Below are 22777 nucleotides of genomic sequence, written 5' to 3'. Positions count from 1 at the left end.
CTGATATACAGATCAATATTATTATTAATAGCTTTGTTTCCTTTTCATCCGTAAAAAGAAAATAAATCTGCATTTATGTAGTTAAGGGGAACGTCGACTCAGACCATGAGAGGCCTGGGTCGGGCATTTTCATGCCTTACAAGGTGCAGATTGGAAGTCTATGTGGGCTCCACTCCTCGCACAGACTAGAGCAATGTGTGATTAAGTGCCTTGCTCAACACACAAACATGCTGCCACAGCTGAGGCTCGAACTAGCGACCTTGAGATAACTAGACGGACGCCTTAACCACTTGGCCACATGCCCAATGATTAGTCGATTAGTTAAAGATTAGCTTTATTTGTCACATGTACGTTGAAACAGACAGTGAAATGTGTCATTTGCGCCTATGACCAACACTATGGTGACAGTAGTTCACACACTGAATCTGAGATCTTTGCAGATAAATGTCAAACACCAGACAGGGTCCTTGATGCTTCGCAGTTAATAAGTGCCAAAAGAGGTCTTATGAGCAAACTAGAAATAAATCTTCAAAGTACCTGAGAGACTTAATTTGATACCTGGAATAACATTGTAAAACGCTCCACTCATGATTTTAGCAGACACCAAGAATCAACAAAACATAACATTTTATATTTATTATTAATTTTTTCTCCAAATTAACCAATTCGCTGAACACTTTGGTAGTTCAACTGAACCACTGACACCACTCCCACGTTTACTTCATATTTAGAGATGAAGAGAGCAGAAGAGAACTGTGCTGAATCAGTAAATTACATTTCTAAGATACTTACAACTGCTTGGGTGAACTGCTCTTCACCAGTTGCTGAACGAGAAAAGTTGCAAAAGCATACGATGGGCGTCCATGTCGCAGGTAATAGGAAAAATCTAGTCTTTCCGTGATGGCATACTTGTTTACCAAATCAGGGCAAGAAAAGTGAGGTAAATCATTTGAAAAGTCTGTTGAAAAACCGCACAGATTTTGTTAGGATACCCAAACTAAAACCTATCAAATATTGAAAGGCCTAGACATTAGTGAGGATGTTTCTTATAGTGGGGGAGTTTAGGACCAGGGGGCACAGCCTCAGTATAGAAGGAGATCCATTTAGAACATGGCAGAGGAGGAATTCCTTTAGCCCAGAAGATGGTATTTGTTGCCACAGATAGCTGTGGAGGCCAGACACTGGATATATTTGAAGTTGAGGTTGATAGTTTCTTGATTAGTCAGGGCATCAAAGATTACAGGGAGAAGGCAGGAGAATGGGATTGAGAGGAATAATGGTGGCGCAGGCTCGATGGGCTAAATGATTGAATTCACTCCTGAGCTTCTGAGGTGGAAAATTCCAACAAACTATAACCATTGTTCTGCTTCTGTTCTATAACTAAATCCTGCTTCGGGTTTAATTCGAAAAAGGAAGTCTGAGAATCGGAGCGGGAGTGCGGAGGAAGCCATTTTTGAACTTTTCGTTTTTTTTTCCATCGGCGTTCAGAGAGGCGGGACTGCGCAGGCCTGTGACGTCGGGCAGTGAAGCGCGGAAGATTTAAAAGGAACAGAGCCTCATACAGCGGGCAGCGTAGTTTGCGGGCGGCGGAGTGAGCTGGGAGCAGAGTGAAGGCTTAAGGGCTTCGGCTCAACGGGCTTAGGCGGAAACGGGCGAGGTGAGGAAGGTTTGGTACTCATTTTTTGTTGTTACTTGAGGAGAGGGGCAGTATGAGTGTGAGGGCAGTTTGTTGTTCTCGGTGTTGGATGTGGGAGGCCCCGGAGTCTCCAAGCCTCCTGGACGTCCACATCTGCGCCAGGTGCGCCGAGATGCAGCTCCTAAGGGACCGCGTTAGGGAACTGGAGCTGCAGCTCGATGACCTTCGTCTGGTCAGGCAGAGTGAGGAGTTGATAGAGAGGAGTGGAAGGCAGGTGGTCACACCGGGGCCACGGGAGGCAGACCAGTGGGTCACGGTTAGGAGGGGGAAGGGGAAGAGTCAGGTAATAGAGAGTACCCCAGCGGCTGTGCCCCTTGAAAATAGGTACTCCTGTTTGAGTACTGTTGGGGGCGATAGCTTACCTGGGGGAAGCAACAGTGGCCGTGCCTCCGGCACAGAGTCTGGCCCTGTAGCTCAGAAGGGTAGGGAAAGGAAGAGGAGGGCAGAAGTAGTAGGGGACTCGATAGTAAGGGGGTCAGATAGGCAATTCCGTGGACGCAGTCCAGAGACCCGGATGGTAGTTTGCCTCCTTGGTGCCAGGGTCTGGGATATTTCTGATTGTGTTCAAGATATCCTGAAGTGGGAGGGTGAGGAGCCAGAGGTCGTCGTACATATAGATACCAATGACATAGGTAGGAAAAGGGAAGAGGTCCTGAAAGGAGAATATAGGGAATTAGGAAGGGAGTTGAGAAAAAGGACCGCAAAGGTAGTAATCTTGGGATTACTGCCTGTGCCACGCGACAGTGAGAGTAGGAATGCGATGAGGTGGAGGATAAATGCGTGGCTGAGGGATTGGAGCGGGGGGCAGGGATTCAAGTTTTTGGATCATTGGGACCTCTTTTGGCGCAGGTGTGACCTGTTCAAAAAGGACGGGTTACACTTGAATCCTAGGGGGACCAATATCCTGGCAGGGAGATTAGCGAGGGCTACTGAGGTGACTTTAAACTAGAATGGTTGGGGGGCGGGAATCAAATTAAAGAGACCAGGAGAAAGGGGGTTAGTTCACAACAGGGGGATGGGAACAAGTGCAGAGAGACAGAGGGGTCTAAAATGAGGGTAGAAGCAAAAAGTAGTAAGGTGAAAAGAAAAAGTGGCAGGCCGGCAAATCCAGGGCAAAAATCAAAAAGAGCCACTTTTCAACATAATTGTATAAGGGCTAAGAGTGTTGTAAAAGCGAGCCTGAAGGCTTTGTGTGTCAATGCAAGGAGCATTCGTACCAAGGTGGATGAATTAAAAGTGCAGATTGTTATTAATGAATATGATATAGTTGGGATCACAGAGACATGGCTCCAGGGTGACCAGGGATGGGAGCTCAACATTCAGGGATATTCAATATTCAGGAGGAATAGACATGAAAGAAAAGGAGGTGGGGTAGCATTGCTGGTTAGAGAGGAGATTAACGCAATAGAAATGAAGGACATTAGCCGGGAGGATATGGAATCGATATAGGTAGAGCTGCATAATGCTAAGGGGCAGAAAACGCTAGTAGGAGTTGTGTACAGGCCACCTAACAGTAGTAGTGAGGTTGGGGATGGTATTAAACAGGAAATTAGAAATGTGTGCAATAAAGGAACAGCAGTTATAATGGGTGACTTCAATCTACATATAGATTGGGTGAACCAAATTGGTAAGGGTGCTGAGGAAGAGGATTTCTTAGAATGTATGCGGGATGGTTTTTTGAACCAACATGTCGAGGAACCGACTAGAGAGCAGGCTATTCTAGACTGGGTATTGAGCAATGAGGAAGGGTTAATTAGCAATCTTGTCGTGAGAGACCCCTTGGGTGAGAGTGACCATAATATGGTGGAATTCTTCATTAAGATGGAGAATGACATGGTTAATTCAGAAACAAAGGTTCTGAACTTGAAGAAGGGTAACTTTGAAGGTATGAGACGTGAATTAGCTAAGATAGACTGGCAAATGACACTTAAAGGATTGACGGTGGATATGCAATGGCAAGCATTTAAAGATCGCATGGATGAACTACAACAATTGCTCATCCCAGTTTGGCAAAAGAATAAATCAAGGAAGGTAGTGCACCCGTGGCTGACAAGGGAAATTAGGGATAGTATCAATTCCAAAGAAGAAGCATACAAATTAGCCAGAAAAAGTGGCTCACCTGAGGACTGGGAGAAATTCAGAGTCCAGCAGAGGAGGACAAAGGGCTTAATTAGGAAAGGGAAAAAAGATTATGAGAGAAAACTGGCAGGGAACATAAAAACTGACTGTAAAAGTTTTTATAGATATGTGAAAAGAAAAAGATTGGTTAAGACAAATGTAGGTCCCCTACAGACAGAAACAGGTGAATTGATTATGGGGAGCAAGGACATGGCAGACCAATTGAATAACTACTTTGGTTCTGTCTTCACTAAGGAGGACATAAATAATCTTCCGGAAATAGTAGGGGACAGAGGGTCCAGTGAGATGGAGGAACTGAGGAAAATACATGTTAGTAGGTAAGTGGTGTTAGGTAAATTGAAGGGATTAAAGGCAGATAAATCCCCAGGGCCAGATGGTCTGCATCCCAGAGTGCTTAAGGAAGTAGCCCAAGAAATAGTGGATGCATTAGTGATAATTTTTCAAAACTCTTTAGATTCTGGACTAGTTCCTGAGAATTGGAGGGTGGCTAATGTAACCCCACTTTTTAAAAAAGGAGGGAGAGAGAAACCAGGGAATTATAGACTGGTTAGCCTGACATCGGTGGTGGAGAAAATGCTAGAGTCAGTTATCAAAGATGTGATAACAGCACATTTGGAAAGTGGTGAAATCATCAGACAAAGTCAGCATGGATTTGTGAAAGGAAAATCATGTCTGACGAATCTCATAGAATTTTTTGAGGATGCAACTAGCAGAGTGGATAGGGGAGAACCAGTGGATGTGATATATTTGGATTTTCAAAAGGCTTTTGACAAGGTCCCACACAGGAGATTAGTGTGCAAACTTAAAGCACACGGTATTGGGGGTAAGGTATTGGTGTGGGTGGAGAATTGGTTAGCAGACAGGAAGCAAAGAGTGGGAATAAACGGGACCTTTTCAGAATGGCAGGCGGTGACTAGTGGGGTACCGCAAGGCTCAGTGCTGGGACCCCAGTTGTTTACAATATATATTAATGACTTGGATGAGGGAATTAAATGCAGCATCTCCAAGTTTGCAGATGACACGAAGCTGGGCGGCAGTGTTAGCTGTGAGGAGGATGCTAAGAGGATGCAGGGTGACTTGGATAGGTTAGGTGAGTGGACAAATTCATGGCAGATGCAATTTAATGTGGATAAATGTGAGGATATCCACTTTGGTGGCAAGAACAGGAAAGCAGATTATTATCTGAATGGTGGCCGATTAGGAAAAGGGGAGGTGCAACGAGACCTGGGTGTCATTGTACACCAATCATTCGAATGGTCTGCTGGCATTCATAGCAAGAGGATTCAAGTACAGGAGCAGGGAGGTACTACTGCAGTTGTACAAGGCCTTGGTGAGACCACACCTGGAGTATTGTGTGCAGTTTTGGTCCCCTAATCTGAGGAAAGACATCCTTGCCATAGAGGGAGTACAAAGAAGATTCACCAGATTGAGTCCTGGGATGGCAGGACTTTCATATGATGAAAGACTGGATCGACTAGGCTTATACTCGTTGGAATTTAGAAGATTGAGGGGGGATCTTATTGAAACATATAAAATCCTAAAGGGATTGGACAGGCTCGATGCAGGAAGATTATTCCCGATGTTGGGGAAGTCCAGAACGAGAGGTCACAGTTTGAGGATAAAGGGGAAGCCTTTTAGGACCGAGATTAGGAAAAACTTCTTCACACAGAGAGTGGTGAATCTGTGGAATTCTCTGCCACAGGAAACAGTTGAGGCCAGTTCATTGCCTATATTTAAGAGGGAGTTAGATATGGCCCTTGTGGCTAAAGGGATCAGGGGTTATGGAGAGAGGGCAGGTACAGGGTTCTGAGTTGGATGATCAGCCACGATCGTACTGAATGGCGGTGCAGGCTTGAAGGGCCGAATGGCCTACTCCTGCACCTATTTTCTATGTTTCTATGTTTCATTGGTGAAGTGATCCTTTTCATCTTGGCTAAAAGGTTGGTACAACGTTGTGGGCCAGGGGGCCTGTTCTGTGCTATTATCTTCTATGTAATTGGATTGAATGCTGCAGTTGAGTCACGTGTATAATATCACAGCCAAGTCAGATCCTGTCCCAGACTGAAACTGACACATAATTTCCCAGGAACTGCACTGCAGCAGAAGCTTGTTTCCTCTAACTTCAGTATCAAGACTCCACTCTGAGTCATCGCCTTCTGCCGAGACTGTCCCTTAGGATGGAAAATGACTTCTAAAGCCAACGTGGACAGAAGCTGTCCATCTTCAACGTTACAAATGTGGCTCATATTGGGGTTTATCCACTCAACTGGTAATTAAATTTTGGAGGTTCCAATCCCATACAGTTAAGTGTTGCTTTTGCTGGGTGCCATTGTTAATTGCCTATTAAAATTACTCTTCATTTGTAAGGAACTGTTAAATCTATACTTAGTGGCCACTTTATTCACTACACCTGTATACCTGCTTATTAATGCAAATATTGCATAAGCCAATCATGTGCTGGCGTGTGGCCAAGTGGTTAAGGCGTTCGTCTAGTAATCTGAAGGTTGCTAGTTTGAGCCTTGGCTGAGGCAGCGTGTGTGTCCTTGAGCAAGGCACTTAACCACGCATTGCTCTGTGACGACACCAGTGCCAAGCTGTATGGGTCCTAATGCCCCTCCCTTGGACAACATCGGTGGTGTGGAGAGGGGAGACTTGCAGCATGGGCAACTGCTGGTCTTCCATACAACCTTGCCCAGGCCTGCACCCTGGAAACGTTCCAAGGCGCAAATCCATGGTCTCATGAAACTAACGGATACCTAAAAAAAAAATCATGTGGTAGCAACTAATTGCATAAAAACATGCAGACGTGGGTAAGAGGTTCAGTTGTTATTCAGACTAAATATCAGAAGGGGAAAAAATGTGATCTAAGTGTCTTAGACTGTGGAATGATTGCTGGTGCCAGATAGGGGTAGCTTGAGTATTTCAGAAACTGCTGATTTCTTGGGATTTTCATGCACAATAGTCTCTAGGGTTTACAGTGAATGGTATGAAAAAGAGAAAAAACATCTAGTGAGCTGCAGCTCTGTGGGCAAAATCACCGTGTTAATGAGAGAGGTCAGAGGAGAATGGCCAGACTGGTTCAAGCTGACAGGAAGATGACAGTAACTCAGGTAGCAATGTGTTACAACAGTGGCGTGCAGAGGACCATCTCCGAATGCAGAACATGTCCAACCTTGAAGTGGATGGGCTACAGCAGCAGAAGACACAAACATACACTCACTCACTGGCCACTTCATTAGGTACAGGAGGTACCGGTCAGTGTGTTATGAAGGTATTATTTCTAGTTAAGCAGGACTCACCACTTTGAGGAGGAGAGACAAAAAACAACAAGTTTATGGGTGGAAATTAATGACAACAGGTGGATGAAAATAATCTAGTGGTGCCCTAACTGCTCCTGCAAAGTTGGTGAGCTCCCAGACTGCCTTCTCCCTTGGTTGTGTCTGTTGTTCCCTTTACACTCACTAATCTCAAAGGTACTCACCACAAGTGGAGAGCAAGTTGGCGGACTGCCAGCCGAAGAGCCGAGATGGGTCAAAGGGGTGAAGTGACTGTAAGAAAAAAGGGGGGGGGGGAATCAGCAAAATCTCTTAGAAAAAAAATGTGAACAAAGTGTGTTGGATAAACAAACATCTATGCATTCCTGCAAAAGGCAAAAATCTTATTCTTGCACTACAGTGCAGAACAGGCCCTTTGGTCCGTCTAGTCTGTGCCGAACTTTTAACTGCTCAGTCCCATTGACCTGCAGCCCTCTCATCCATGTACCTTCCTATACTTAGAGAAAGTCAATAGCATTTATGAAAATCTACCATACATATAAACAAAGACTGGTAACCAATATGCAAAAGGAGACAAATCATGCAAATAATTTTAAACAAGCAAATAAATAATACTGAAAATGAATTGTATAGTTCCACAAGCAGCTCATTCCACCCTCTAACTGAAGAAGTTCCCCCTCAGGTATCCCTTAAACATTTCCCCTTTCACCCTTAACCCATGACCTCTAGTTGAAGTCTTACCAACCCTCAGTGGAAAATGCCTGCTTGCATTTACCCTACCTATACTCCTCATAATTTTGTGTTCAAAATGTATACCAAGGTTGCTGTTCAAAATAAATGCACAATTATGAGCTTTATGCAACTTTCTAGTCAACACACATACACACATGCCAAATTACAAACAAGTCAAATGTTTTTTATTCTTGCTCTGCTGAAAATAAAAAAATAAACCTTTTTGCATTGTATAGTATTGTTCTTCCTTGACTCAAACTGTCTTCATGCAGCCAAATAGGCCTTCAAACTAACATGAACATTTGTCATCATTAAATTATGTTTATTCAAGTGTTTAATCAAAAAGCTGAAGTCAGCACCATATCGCACATCAATTACAGTGGCCCAGAAACATTGAGCTGGGAGTATGGGACATTTAACAATCTGAATGACAATGAATAAACATCCCTAAAACCTTTTAACATCAAACTGAAGAGTATAATTAATTGGAAGAGATAATCCCACACTCACGCAATCAATTTGCTGTTCAATTCCTTCCTGATTGGAGATAATGTTATCATGAATAAAATCCTCTGAGAGCTTTATCTTAAACTGGGGACAAAAAGTGATTTGAAAGAGGTCCTTACACAAGACTTTTTGCACAGTCCTGTAGAAATTTTGTGTATTGCATTGTACACCTGCTGCAAAAACATCTAATTTCATGACATATGTGAGTGATGATAAACCTGATTCTGATATGAGTCTCTATTGTGGACGGAGAGTGAGAAGGGGGCAGGGAGAGGGGAATCATGTTGGGAAAAGGGGAAGGGAGAGGGGAGGGAGCAGGAAGCATCAGAGAGACATTCTGTAATAGTTTGGAATCAAATAACCTCGCCTGGTGCCTCAGGGCTGGGTGTGTCTGCACCCATGCCACCAACACCCAATCGCCCCCTACCCCTGGCACTCCTCCTCTGCCACCTGACCTGCACACCTTCTGCGGCACTCCAACCTCACCATTCCCAACACCCTTTGCTCCCGCCAGATTTACAAACTTGCTCTCCGCTCTAATCGTTGACAAATACAGTACTGTGCAGAAGTCTTAGGCACCCTAGCTATATACAGTATACGTGCCTAAGACTTTTGCACAGTACTATACATCGAAACACATTGTGAAATGCGTTGTTTGCATCAAATCTACAAACACAATTAGCAAGGATTGTGCTAGTCATCTGGCAAGTATTGTCACGTTTCCTAGCCAACATAGCACCCTCACAACTTATTAACCCTCACCTATATCTCTTTGGACTGTGGGAGAAAATCTGAGCACCCAAAAGAAACCCACACGGTTGTGGTGAGAACGTACAAACTCCTTACAGACAGCAGTGGGAATTAAACTCCAGTCTTACAGATGGTGTTGTAAAGTGTCACGTTAATCTCTTTGCTAATGTGCCAAACATTTTGAACATTGTACAACTCCAGAGATCTACTCTACATATATTTCTAGCTAGATTAGTAAACATTTATCATGCATATCAGACCCATACCCCTGATACATTAAATGCCTGTATACTGGCGCAAAAACTGGAGATTAACTAACACAACTTTGTGATTTCTCTATTCATCATTTGATGTCTAATTGATTTACACATTTAATATCTTGACCACTGATGCTTCACTATTAGAGTGGTACAGTAGCATAGAGGTTAGCATAACGTTTCATAATGGCAGTGACCACCGATCGAGGTTCAATACCCACTGCTGTCTGCAAGGAGTTTGTATGTTCTCCCTGTGACTGTGTGTGGTTCCTCCGGGTGCTCCAGTTTCTTCCCACAGTCCAAAGGTGTACGGGTTAGGGTCAGTGAGTTGTTGGGGCAGGGAACAATCCTTGAACTGTGTTGGTTGTTGATGCAAAAACAACACATTTCACTGTGTTTTGACGTACATGTGATAAATACAACTAATCTTTTAAGAAAATATTTATCTTTAACTGTGAAACTTGGTCCATTATGATTTGTCACCCATGAGCAAAAGGACCATAAATCTACATTTGGCTATAAAAATGACATACAGCTTATCCCATTGCCTGCAAACTACATTCTGTGTACAATTGCTGTTAATATTAGTTTAACTTAACCTGTAGTCTCTACTCTTTTTTTTGATACTCAGTTTTATTTCCTGACTAAAACTGACATTTCAAATTTATTACAGTCTCCAGACTATAACTTCAAGAACCTTGGAAAATTACCCTGCCTGGTATCACTCCCTGGAATGTGAGAAAAGCAGCTGTCATTAATCATCTGGTTCACCTCTGGCCAGTTAACTGATATCCTTAACAGTTTCATTTGGGAATAAAAAGAGAAAACGAGCATCATCTGGGTAAGCAGCCTTTGACAAACTTGTATAGATGCACAGTGGAGAGTATCCTAACCGACTGCATCACGGCCTGGAATGGAAAAGGATGCAGCCCAGTCCATCACAAGCAAAGCACTGAGCACATTTACATGGAACGCTGCCACTAAAAAGCAGCATCCATCATCCAGGGCCCCCAGCATCTAGGCCATGCCCCTGTCTCGCTGTACCGGAGCCTTAGGTCCCACACCACAGGTTCGGGAACAGTTATTACCCTACAACCTACAGACTCACTTTCAAGCACTCTTACAACTTGTGTTCCCAGCATTTTCTTTTATTTGCACAGTTTGTCTTCTTTTGCGCATTAGTTGTTTGTCAGTCTGTGTTTACATACAGCTTTTCATAGATTCTATTGTATTTCTTTACTTTCCTGTAAACGCCTGAAAGAAAATGAATCTCAAGGTGGTATATGGTGACATATATAGTGATGTGCAAAAGTCTTAGGAACATATAGATAGCTAGGGTGCCCGAGACTTTTGCACAGTACTGTAGTAATTTTATGTATTGCACTGGACAGCTGCCGGAAATAAGAAAATTTCATGATATATATGAGTGATGATAAACCTGATTCTGATATGGGTCTCGATTGTGGCAGGGTGAGGGGAATCATGGTTGGGAAAAGGGAAGGGAGAGGGAGGGAGCAGGAAGCACCACAGAGACACTCTGTAATGATCAATAAACCAATCGTTTGGAATCAAGTGACCTTGCCTAGCGTCTCAGGGCTGGGTGAGCCTGCACCCATGCCAATCCCTGCCTCTGGCACTCCGTCTCTGATACCTGTCCGGCACCCCTCCCGTGGCACTCCACCCTCACCATTCCCAATATCCTTTGCTCCCATCAGATTTACAAACCCGCTCTCCGCTCCACATTGACAAATACAGTACTGTGCAAAAGTCTTAGGTACCCTAGCTATATATATATATACCTATGACTTTTGCACAGTACTGTATGTACTTTGATAATAAGTTTTCTTTGATCAGCGCTCTAAGGAAAGGAATACAGAATATGATCACCATTGCAACTGTATAATATCCCACACTTACAGGTTGCCCCAGCATATCCTTAGTTTGTGTTGTTAATGCAAAGGATGCATTTCATCAAAGTTTCAATGCACATGCAATAAATAAAATCAATCTGAATCTGAACAAATACACCATTAAACAAGACACATTGTGATAAAGGGTCTCAGCCTGAAACGTCTACTGTACATTTTTCCATAGATGCTGCCTGGCCTGCTGAGTTCCTCCAGCATTCTGTGTGTGTTGCCCATTAAACAAAAATCCCATGTCTGCAAACATTCTTAGAAAGCAGAAGAAATCCAAACATTTAATAAAGATGCATTGTGATACCTGCAGAAGGTGGTAGAGAGAGATGTCAGGGGGTGGAATGCCATGAGGAGTGATCTGTGGAAACAGAGCCGCACGCAGCCTGGGATACGGCGAGAGTGCCATTTTCAGTAACTGGGGGTCTACCTTCCAGAGAGAATCACCAACATCTTCCTTTCTCTGCATCACCTAGAGAACACAGATAAAGATTATGTATATGCAACCTTCTCAACAGATCAGAAAAGGCATTGTAGCTGACAAAGCATTATTAAAGAGTCAAAATCCAGGTGTTGCTATCCTTTGATTTAATGAGTTGTGAAAAATATTTGAAGGAATTTGAAACTAAGCAGGCAGATTTGATCTGACCAATCATATTAATCAGTTTTTTGTGATTAATGAATCAGTGACTTAAGACCGTAAATGTAACATAATTAATAAGTAAGAGAGGAAATTTAGAATAATGGGGGCGGGGCAGATCTCATTGAAACCTGTTGAATATTGACAGGCCTAGATAATGTGGATGTGAAGAGAACATTTCCTACAGTTGGGCAGTCTAGTGCCAGAGGGCACAGCCTCAGACTAGAAGGATGTCCCTTTACAACAGAGATGAGGAACTTCTTTACCCTGAATTGTGGAATTCATTGCCACAGATGCTGCAGAGGCTGTTACTGGTTATACTTAAAGCAGAGGTTGATAGGTTTTTCATTAGGAAGAATGTCAAAGGTTATGGGATAAGTCAACCATAATCGAATGGCAGACTGATCGATTGGATAAATGGCCTAATTTTGCTTTTATGTCTTAAAAAAAACCTAATTAATTTCTAGTGATTAATGAATTGGTAACTTAGACAATAGAGTTAAGATAATTAATTATAAAATGAAAAGGAAATTTAGGAGATTTTTTTTTCCCCAAAGAAAGTTGTCAGATGATCATAGAAAAATGGAGGTGCTATATAGGAAGTTTCATCTCCTCTAGTTCAGTCCCTTCCGACCTACACCCGTGACACTTCACACGCTCTTGATCTTTTCAATGATTTCAAACTCCCTGGCCCCAGCCATCTTATTTTCACAATAGATGTCTGGTCCCTATTCACCTCCATCCCCCATCAGCAATGCCTCAAAGCTCTCTGTTTTTTTCTGGTCACCAGATCCAACCAGTTCCCCTCCACCACCACTCTCTGTATGGCGGAACTTGTCCTCATTCTCAATAATCTCTCCTTCAGCTCTTCCCACTTTCTTTAAACAAAAGGGGTAGCCATGGGCACTTGCATGGGTCCCAGCTATGCCTGCCTTTTGTCAGCTAAGTGGAACAGTCTACGTTCCAAGCCTACACTGGTGTCACTCCCCTACTTTTCCTACACTACATCGACAACTGCATTGGTGCTGCTTCCTGCACCCATGGGAGCTTATCAACTTCCTCAACTTTGCCTCCAACTTCCACCCTGCCCTCAAATTTACCTAGTCTATTTCCAACACCTCTCCCCCCCCTTCTCGATCTCTCTATCTCTGGAGGCAGCTTATCCACTGATGTCTATTATAAACCCATGAATTCTCAGTTACCTCGACTGTACCTCTTCCCACCCTGTTACTTATAAAAATGCTGTCCCCTTCTCTCAATTCCTCCGTCTCTACTGCATCTGCTCTCGGATATGGCTTTTCATATCAGAACTAAGGAGACGTCCTCCTTCCTCAAAGAAAGGGACTTTCCTTCCTCCACCATCAACGCTGCCCTCACCTGCATCTCTTCCATTTCACACATGTTTGTCCTCACCCCATCATCCTGCCACCCCACCAGGGATAGAGTTCCTCTTGCCCTCACTTACCACCCAATCAGCCTCTGCGTCCAGCACATAACCCTCCGTAACTTCTGCAATCTCCAATGGGATCCCACCACCAAGCACATCTTTCCCTCCCGCCCCCCACTTTCTGCTTTCCGCAGGAATCGCTCCCTATGCAACTTCCTTGTCCATTTGTCCGTCCCCACTGATGTCCCTCCTGGCACTTATCCTTGGTAAGTGCTACACCTGTCCCTACACCACCTCCTTCACTACCATTCCGGGGCCCAACAGTCCTTCCAGGTGAGGCGACACTTCACTTGTGAGTCTGTCGAGGTCATATACTGTGTTTGGTGCTCCCAGTATATCAGTGAGACCCCACAAGGATTGGGAAACCACTTCGCCGAGCACCTATGCTCCATCCGCTAGAAAAAGGGGATCTCCCAGTGGCCACCCACTTCAATTCCACTTCCCATTCCCATATGCTGTCATGATGAGGCCACACTCAGGTTGGAGGAGCAACACCTTATATTCTGCCTGGGTAGTCTCTAACCTGATGCCACGAACATCGACTTCTCGAACTTCCGGTAATGGTTCCCCACCCCCCCCAACCCCCTTCACCATTCACCATTCCCAGTTCCCTCTCTCACCTCATCTCCTTGCCTGCCTATTGCCTCCCTCTGGGGCTCCTCCCTTTTCTTTCTTCCATGGCCTTCTGTTCTCTCCTATCAGTCTCCCGCTTCTCCAACTCTGCATCTCTTTCACCAATCAACTTCCCAGCTCTTTACTTCACCCCTCCCGCCCTCCCATTTCACCTATCGCCTTGTGTTTTTTCCTCCCCTCCCCCCACCTTCTTATTCTCATCTTTTTTTTTCTCCAGTCCTGCCGAAGGGTTTCTGCCCGAAACATCGACTGTACTCTTTTCCATGATGCTGCCTGGATTGCTGAGTTCCTCCAGCATTATGTATGTGTTGGCTATACAGGAGGAAGGGGTTAGATTGACCTGAGAGTAGAATAAAAGGTCAGCACAATGTTGTGAATCAAAGGGCTTGTACTGAGCTGTCATGTTCTATGTCCCTACCTGAACTAGTCCCATTTGCTCACATCCTAGACGTCCTCCATTGATTGGGGTCGACCATCAATGTTGAGGAGCAGCTGTCTACGTGATATGCAAGCCAGGGCAGTATGATATGGAGAGCAAGCTGCTGTCCATGTTGCAGGCTACCCCTCTCCACGCAGCTGATGAATCCAAAAGAACAGGAGAGACCGATACAGTTTGGCATCAGTGACATTGCAGGAGTTGCTAGTCAGGGTTGAACTCAATGTAGGACTGCCTTAGGGACTCCAGCTCTGGATTTTTCCCCCGGGGTTTACTCCTGAAACCTCCCCCATGAGTGGGTATAGCCACAAAGCAGCAGAAGTTTGAGATCAGCGCTTTCCTTCTCGTAGATGAGCTGCTAACCATAACTGATGAGCCTCATCTGCCAAAGTGACTGGGTTTGAAGGCACCAGTAACCCACCTTTGCTCCTTCTCCTGTCAGTAAAAACAGTTCTGCCACACGTGAAGGTCAGGAGGTGGACTTGGTTGTCAGAGGCTGTTTGAGATGCACGCCGTTGTGAGAATTAAATAGGCAGTGGGAGTTTATCCCCATTACCACCCTGACTATAACAACCTTAAAGAACCGACTTATCCTAGAGTAGGTTATAAGGTGTGCACAACGATGTGGGCTGAAGGGCCTGTTCTGTATTTTATCCATGACCACAAGAAACTTGGAATGACAACCTCATGTAATAGGATCAAAAGTTTCAATCTGTTGGGTACAGCTGTTTGTTAAACTCACCCGATCAATTCCTCCTGGGGCAAACATAATGGTGGCTAATGCCATCAGGGTATGCCCCTCCAGAAGCATGCTGCTGACACTAGCTTGGTTACTGGGAATCAGCATTTGTGCATTTGCCAGACTTGCTTGGAACACCACAGAAGTATCTACAGGCAAATAATGGCAAATCAGTATATCTGCAAGTGAAATATGTATCATTTCAAATTAACATTAGTGCAAAATATCAGACCAACACACACAAAATGCTGGAGGAAATCAGCATCGGTGGAAATGAATAAACAGTCAACATTTCAGGCTGAGACCCTTCTTCAGGACTGGAGAGGAAGGTGGAAGACGCCAGAATAAAAAGGTGATGGAAGGAGGATGGCTAGAAGGTGATAGGTGAAGCCAGGTGGGTAGGAAAGGTAAAGGGCTGGAGAGGAAGGAATCTGATCAGAGAGGAGAGTGGACCATGGGAGAAAGGGAAGGGCACAGGGGAGGTGATAAGCAAATGAGGAGAAGAGGCAAGAGGCCAGAGTGGGGGATAGAATAGGGAAGGGGGAAGGGGGAAGGGGGAAGGGGGAAGGGGGAAGGGGGAAGGGGGAAGGGGGAAGGGGGAAGGGGGAAGGGGGAAGGGGGAAGGGGGAAGGGGGAAGGGGGAAGGGGGAAGGGGGAAGGGGGAAGGGGGAAGGGGGAAGGGGGAAGGGAAAAAATTACCAGAAGGAGAAATCAATGTTCATGCCATCAGGTTGGAGGCTATCCAAAAGGAATATGAAGTGTTGCTCCTCCACCTTGAGAGTGGCACTAGCACAATACTACCAGTAACCTGGGTTCAATTCCCACTGCTGTCTGTGAGGAGTTTGTACGTTCTCCCCGTGACCACATGGGTTTCCTCTGGGTGCTTCTGTTTTCTCCCACAGTCCCAAGATGTACTGGTTGGTAGGTTAACTGGTCATTGTAAATTGTCCCATGATTAGGCTGGGGTTAAATCGGGGGGGGGGGTTGCAGGGTGGTGCCGCTTGAAGAGTTAGAAGAGCCTGTTCCATGCACCCATTGTAATAGAAAATTGGATTTGCTTTTAGAGCTGAAGTTACTCATTTTATTCCATAATCAGGGCATAATCTGTTACTTAGTTAAGACTTCCTATTACGAGGGATTACAAAAAGAGAAAAAAAATGCAGAATATACTGTAGTGTTACAGTTGCAGGTAGACAAATAGAGTGCAAAGGCCACGACAGAGTAGATTGGAAGACCAACAAATCAAGCAGCTGTAATACTTCAGATTATCTCCAACGTTAGCGATATTGTTGCCAAAGTAACAACAAGATTATTTATAGAATGACTGTAAAGAGTCCCAAGGCATTTCCCAGGAACACTATGAAATAAAAATTATACCACATCAATATTTTGATTATCAAAAACTTGGTCAGATTGACAGACTTTTAAGCAGCAACGCAAACAAATGAAAAAACATTTTTTTTTCCAAATTGGGTTCTTTCGTGTTTCTTGCTTTGCGGTTGCCTCTAAGCAAACAAATCTCAAGGTTGTATAATATATACATTCTTTGATAATAAATGTACTTTGAATCTTAGATTTCAGGAGGGAGTTCCAGAGAAAGCCTGGAAACTGGAGGCAGCAGTGATTAAGTGCCAGAAGGGGAGAGGTTTCCCAGCTGGGGAAAGCAAAGAGATGGGGGGCACATGACAGATTTTGAAAGACATTTCTTTAAAATTACTAACCTAAGAGCCAATATTGATCAACAAGTGATATGCGAAAGGAATTTAGAGAACATGGACAAAGACAGTTTAATTATCTTAATAACCATTAAATTGTTCAGTTACGAATACCTGCTGGATTGTCAGCAACTTCTCTTATTCTCATTAGAAACTCAAACCAAGGATGGGCCACATGGAGAGCTCCATCATCGAGGAGAGGGCAGTTAGAGGGCTTCAACCTATGGACAAGTCAAGAACAAAACCTTCAGAAAATATAAAATCTAGACAATACATCTTGAAGCTGTGAACATCCCATATTACATATGCAAGTTAACTGTGATGTAAACAAGCCAAATTATTATACCAAACTTTCATCGCTACTTTAAATTTTAAAAATCTATACTAATTCTATTTCCCTTTAAGTGTACCACAGGAATTTCAATTCAGGCAGGGAGGAAGAGACAAGGCAAGTCAGAGATTGCAGAAATACTGAACTCAATTACACATATAAAATGATGTGGCCAATGTGATATCTCGAGGAGTGGCAGATTATTTTTTATCTTTTCTAGTTTAGAGATACAGCACAGTAACGGGGTCTACTGGACCAATGAGCCCACACTGGTCAGTGCATTCATTAAACCAATTAACCTACTCATCTGAACATTTTTGAATGTGGGAGGAAACTAGAGCACCCAGGAGGTACAAGAAGAAACTACAGTACTGTGCAAAAGTCTTTGGCACATTTATTATATACAGCTTTGCTGCCTAAGACTTTTGCACAGTACTGTATTTGTCAAGAATGAGTTTGTAAGTCTGGCAGGTGTAAAGGATGTTGGGAATGGTGAGTGTGGAGCCCACGGGAGGGCTGTGGGACAGGCGGTAGAGAAGGAATGCCGGGGCAGCGGGCAGCACAGGAGCAGATACATCCAGCCCTGAGACACCAGGCAAAGTCGATTCCAAATAATTGATTTATTGATCATTACAGAATGCCACTATGGTGTTTCCCCTCCCTCCTCATCCCTTCCCCCTTTCCCAACCATGATTCCCCTGTCCCTGCGCACTTCCCACTCTCAGTCCACGATAGAGACCTATATCAGAATCAGGTCTGTCATCTCTCACATATGCTATGAAATTTGTTTTTTTTTGCGGCAGCAGTACAGTGCAATGCATAAAATTACTGCAGTACTCTGTAAAAGTCTTCGGTACTCTAGGTATATATAGGTGCCCAAGACTTTTGCACAGTCCTGTAGAAACTCTTTACAGAGCACGGCTGGAAATGAACCCATGTCACTGGCACTGTAAAAGCATGCTAACTATCATGCCGCCCCAAATCCTGAGCCAACCACTGCACTGCACCCCAATGTGTGGTTATCACATCAATGCCACGTTCTAACTAACGCGGGGTTTCAAAGTAATGAAACACGTATATCATCGTTATCACAGAGCTACACTTTAAACTATATCTCTTGTTGGATCCTGATGTTTTTTGATCCAAGTTCTTTCAGAAGTCTGGAAAGAGGCACAAAACATGTTGCTTCACTATTGTTTTATAAAGAGTTGATAAAATAAAGGAAAATTGAACATTCAGTGATAGAGGGCGTGCCCTCTTCTCATTGCTACCCTCAGGGAGGAGGTACAGTAGCCTGAAGACAAACACTCAATTTTCATGACCAGCTTTTTCCTCTCCAGCATCCAATTTCTGAATGGAATTAACCCATCACTACTTCATTACTTTTTCTGCACTACTTGTTTAATTTAACACATGTGTGTGTATTTTTCTCACCCCTAATGGGTGGTGTGTAAGTGTATTCTTCCCTCAATCTTGGGTCCTCTACCAGAGGCCTGGCAACTTGAGTGTTTGGTGGAGTATCCTTGCTGTTCCTAGTAACGTGCTCTTCTGGACCGAGATCCCAGATGTTGTTACAGGGATTTGTTGGAGCCTCTCTCCCAGGTGTCACACCTCCAAGTGTCCCTATCACTACCTGGATTATTCTAGCCTTAAACTTCCACTTCCTTTCTACCTGCTCTTTCAAGCCCTGGTATTTCTCCAGCTTCTCGTATTCTTTCTTCCTGCAATTTGTGTGCCATTCAGTGTGTGCTGTCCTGGCCCCCATCTTCCTCCCTGTTTCTATGTGCTGGATGGTTTCAGCAGATTCCTTGCACAATCTGTATCTTGGGTCTCGTCTGGTGTGATAGACCCCTGCTTCTATTGTTCCTGCGCTCAGCATCTGTTCTTGTGCAGCCGTGAGCAGCACCTCTATGCTGTCCCTCAGCACTGCCATTTCCAACTGTGAATTATACTTACTGTAGTTCAGTTTTATTATGATGCATTGCACTGTACTGATACTGCATAACAACAAATTTCATGACATATGTCAGAGATATTAAACCCGATTCTGATTCTAAACAAAGGAACTAAGAATAAGGCCCTGCCTAACAAGCTAGTTACTTCATACCCAGAGATAAGCAAAAATTCCATTCAAATTTGTAGATAAGAGTAAACCAATGAGAAAGTCATTATTCAAATAATGCAGAACAAAGAAGCTTTGTCCATGATATTGGTCCATGGCATAAAAAAGGTTGGGAACTCCTGCACTGGAGGCATATTAAACTTACATATAAATACTATTGTTATGAGGAAGCATAGTAAGCAGTTACTTGTATGTAAGTAATTTTATAAAATACAAGCAGATAATTAATTGTTAAAGAGCAAAGAAAATAACAATGAACCAGTCTAATCTATGAATTAAACAGATCCAACACTCTTATTTAGAAATAGGATACAAAGGTGGGCAGTGGGGCCATCTAGAGAATATATTCAAATACCCAACCCAATGAAAGGTATGAACTTCATACAATTAGTTCTATATATTTTTCTAAATATCCATTCTATTCTCTTGCAGAGAAGTCTAAACACAAACACCTCTGATAGTTTACAATTGACTCAGATGGCTTTATTATGACTTCCTCCCATCTATTTTTACATTTTGGCATTCATCATTTTACTGTTTATGTAGGGCGCTCTTTAAACATCTGCCATCTGGGAACATCAGGGAAGCAGATTGTCCACAAACAGAGCTTTCAAAGCTACTGATATCAACAGAGCTATTTTTGCTAAGGACTTCACCACAGAAATTTAGAGGCAAAGAACCACACACCATTACTGGTGTACAGTCTGCCAGGCCATTCACTATGAATGAATGACTAGAAAAGTAAATTTATGAAAGAACTCTAATTATTTTCTGGAACGGAACCTGTCCCATACAAACTTCCAGAAGGAATACAAGGCAAAAGCATCAGCAAATGAAGCCTGCATTTGAAGCTGCGCAAGATTATTGGTTTTAAATAGGCATTTAAAGATTATAGGACCATCAGAGAGGCCATTCAGCCCATTCTTTTTATGGGACCATTTGAAAGAAGGTTTGAGATCCCTGCAAATTCTCCCTCTGATTAATTATCAGTTCACCTCTGAAAGTTATTGATCCCGCTTCCAACACATTTTCAGGCAGCGGGCAAGAAAAATCATTGCGGATTTTACCCACCCTGGAAACCGCCTTTTCCAAAAGCTCCCTTTAAGGAAGCTCTATAGGGCTACTGAAACAAAAAAACTTCAAGTCATCTTAAAAGTTTATTCTCTCCCCCCCCCATCAGTTAATTTGATCAACCATTCTAGTTAGACCCCGTCCCCCTCTATTACCTTAGTAAACACTTTAAACCACTTTATATAATGCTGTTTACATTGCAAATACATGCTGGTATTTATGCATATTTTATTCCATGTCTGTACCTTTAACTTTATTTTTATATAATTTCTTACTCGTCATAATCATTGAATTTTGTTGTTTTTTGGCGAAAGTCATGCCCTAACCAACACATCAGAGCAAATTCCTAATACATGTAAATGTATATGGAATATGGAAGATAAAGTAGATCCTTGATCCTTAATATTATCACAATTCACAGCATAAATGATTCAGAATGTTTACCCTTCCCACTGGATTTATTTTTATGTCATTAATTTTACGTTAAGTGTGCCCATCTGGTGCTTCTACTCTCAGCGAATGGAAAACTTCCTCTCTACCTACTTTCTCAAAATAAAACTTGCCCTTAACTACTGGGAGAAGAACAATTCCAGCTTCTCCAGCCTCTGCAAGTAGTGGACAGAGCCCAGTTCATCACAGGAAAGGCCCTCCCCACCATTAAGCACATGTACAAAGAGCACTGTCACAGGAAAGCAGCATCCATTATCAAGGACACCCATCATTCAGGCCACGCTCCATATTCCCTTCTCACTACCACCGTCGGGTAGGTGGTACAGGAGCCTTAGGTCCCACAGCACCAGGTTCAGAAACAGTTATTACCCTACAGTCATCAGGCTCCTGAACCAGAAGGGATAACTTCAATTACCTCAATTCTGAACTAATTCCACAACCTTCATGCTCACTTTCAAAGACTTAGTATTATTCATTACTTTTTTTTGTATTTGCATTGTTTGTGCTCTTTTACACACTGGTTATTTATCTGTCTTTATGTGTAGCTTTTCATTGATTCTGTTATGTTTCTTTGTATCTACTGTGAATGCCCGCCAAAAAATGAATCTCTGTGACATATATGTATGTTAATAATAAATTTACAATGACTGAAACCCTGATATCACTTGGGTAAATCTACAATTTATAAATACTTTACCGTGATCTCCCTGCTCTATTTCTCATCAACTCAAAAACATGAATTTGCTAGTGAACCATGAAGGTATTTGTTTTAATAAATCTGTGCTCTCTTTACCTCTCCAATATCGTGGAGTCTTCCGTCGACAACACAGGGCTCCACAGTTGTGTAGCGGTTAGCACAACACAATTGAACTCGAAAGGTCAGAGTTCAGAGTTCAATTCCAGCATCCTCTGTAAGGAAGTTTGTACATTCTTCCTGTGTGTATAGGGTTTCCTCTCACAGTCCAAAGACACAACTGTTAGCAAGTTAACTGATCATTGTAAATGGTCATGTGACTAGGATAGGGTTTGTTAGATGGGTTACTGAGCGGTGCAGCTCATTCTTCTGGAAGGGCCTGGTTCACACTGTATCTCTAAATAAATACATACATAAATTTAAACACGAATGTAGGGATTTAGAATAGAACTTGGAAGGTAATGATAAAGTGGGCATGGAATAGTTAATGTACCATAAATTAGTGAATCTCTTAATACTAATGTCAAAGGTTAACTGTTTCATTCCTCATAATATATTTTTAAAACTTTATTAAATTTGATCGAATTCTCGAGCAGCTTGAGTGGAACTTGATGATCATTTCTGTCTCTCACAGCCCATAGTTGTGTATCATACACAAAACAGACATAACAGCCCATAGTTGTGCATCATACACATAACAGACATACGATGGAACAACGACCACCAGCATTGTCCTACACACCTGAAGTCACGACTACTGGACTTAAAAACAGTTACCTCCCTCAAGCTGTCAGACTGATCAATATCTCCATCCATTAGCCCACCCCACTACCACTGCACTACATATTCATTTCATGAGTACTAGAATATAACAGCAAAGGTGTAGTGTTGAGGCTTTGTAAAGCACTGGTGAGGCCTTACTTGGAGTGCTGTGAGCAGTTTTGGGGCCCCTTATTTAGAAAGGATGTGCACACGTTGGAGAGGGTTCAAAGGAGGTTCATGAGAATGATTCTGGGATGGAAAGACTTGTCATATCAGAAGCAGTTGATGGGTCTGGGACTCTTCAGAAGAATGAGGGGTGACCTTAATGAAACCTATTGAATGTTGAAAGACCTCGATAGAGCGGATGTGGAGAGGATGTTTCCTGTGCTGAGGGAGTCTAAGACCAGAGGACACAGCCTCAAAATAGAGGGGTGTCCTCTTAGAATGGAGTTGAGGAAGAATTTC

At 43.2% G+C, this 22777-nt stretch overlaps 1 protein-coding gene across 2 annotated transcripts in view; it reads right to left on the bottom strand.

The window, feature by feature from the left end:
- The window catches only part of spg11 (SPG11 vesicle trafficking associated, spatacsin), a 208412-nt gene that overhangs the window by 81485 nt on the left and 104150 nt on the right, over positions 1-22777 (bottom strand). For both annotated transcript variants that reach the window (XM_063066206.1, XM_063066207.1), the window contains 5 exons: positions 16997-17103; positions 15171-15316; positions 11580-11744; positions 7317-7383; positions 793-958 (listed from right to left, as the gene is read on the bottom strand). In XM_063066206.1, the coding sequence (XP_062922276.1) occupies positions 793-958; positions 7317-7383; positions 11580-11744; positions 15171-15316; positions 16997-17103 (651 nt within the window). The remainder of the gene's footprint in view (positions 1-792; positions 959-7316; positions 7384-11579; positions 11745-15170; positions 15317-16996; positions 17104-22777) is intronic.

This window comes from Mobula hypostoma, chromosome 13 (genome assembly GCF_963921235.1).
Source record: "Mobula hypostoma chromosome 13, sMobHyp1.1, whole genome shotgun sequence".
Taxonomy (NCBI): Eukaryota; Metazoa; Chordata; class Chondrichthyes; order Myliobatiformes; family Myliobatidae; genus Mobula; species Mobula hypostoma.
Note: the sequence above shows the minus strand (reverse complement) of the source record. Positions and strands in the feature narration are given on the sequence as shown.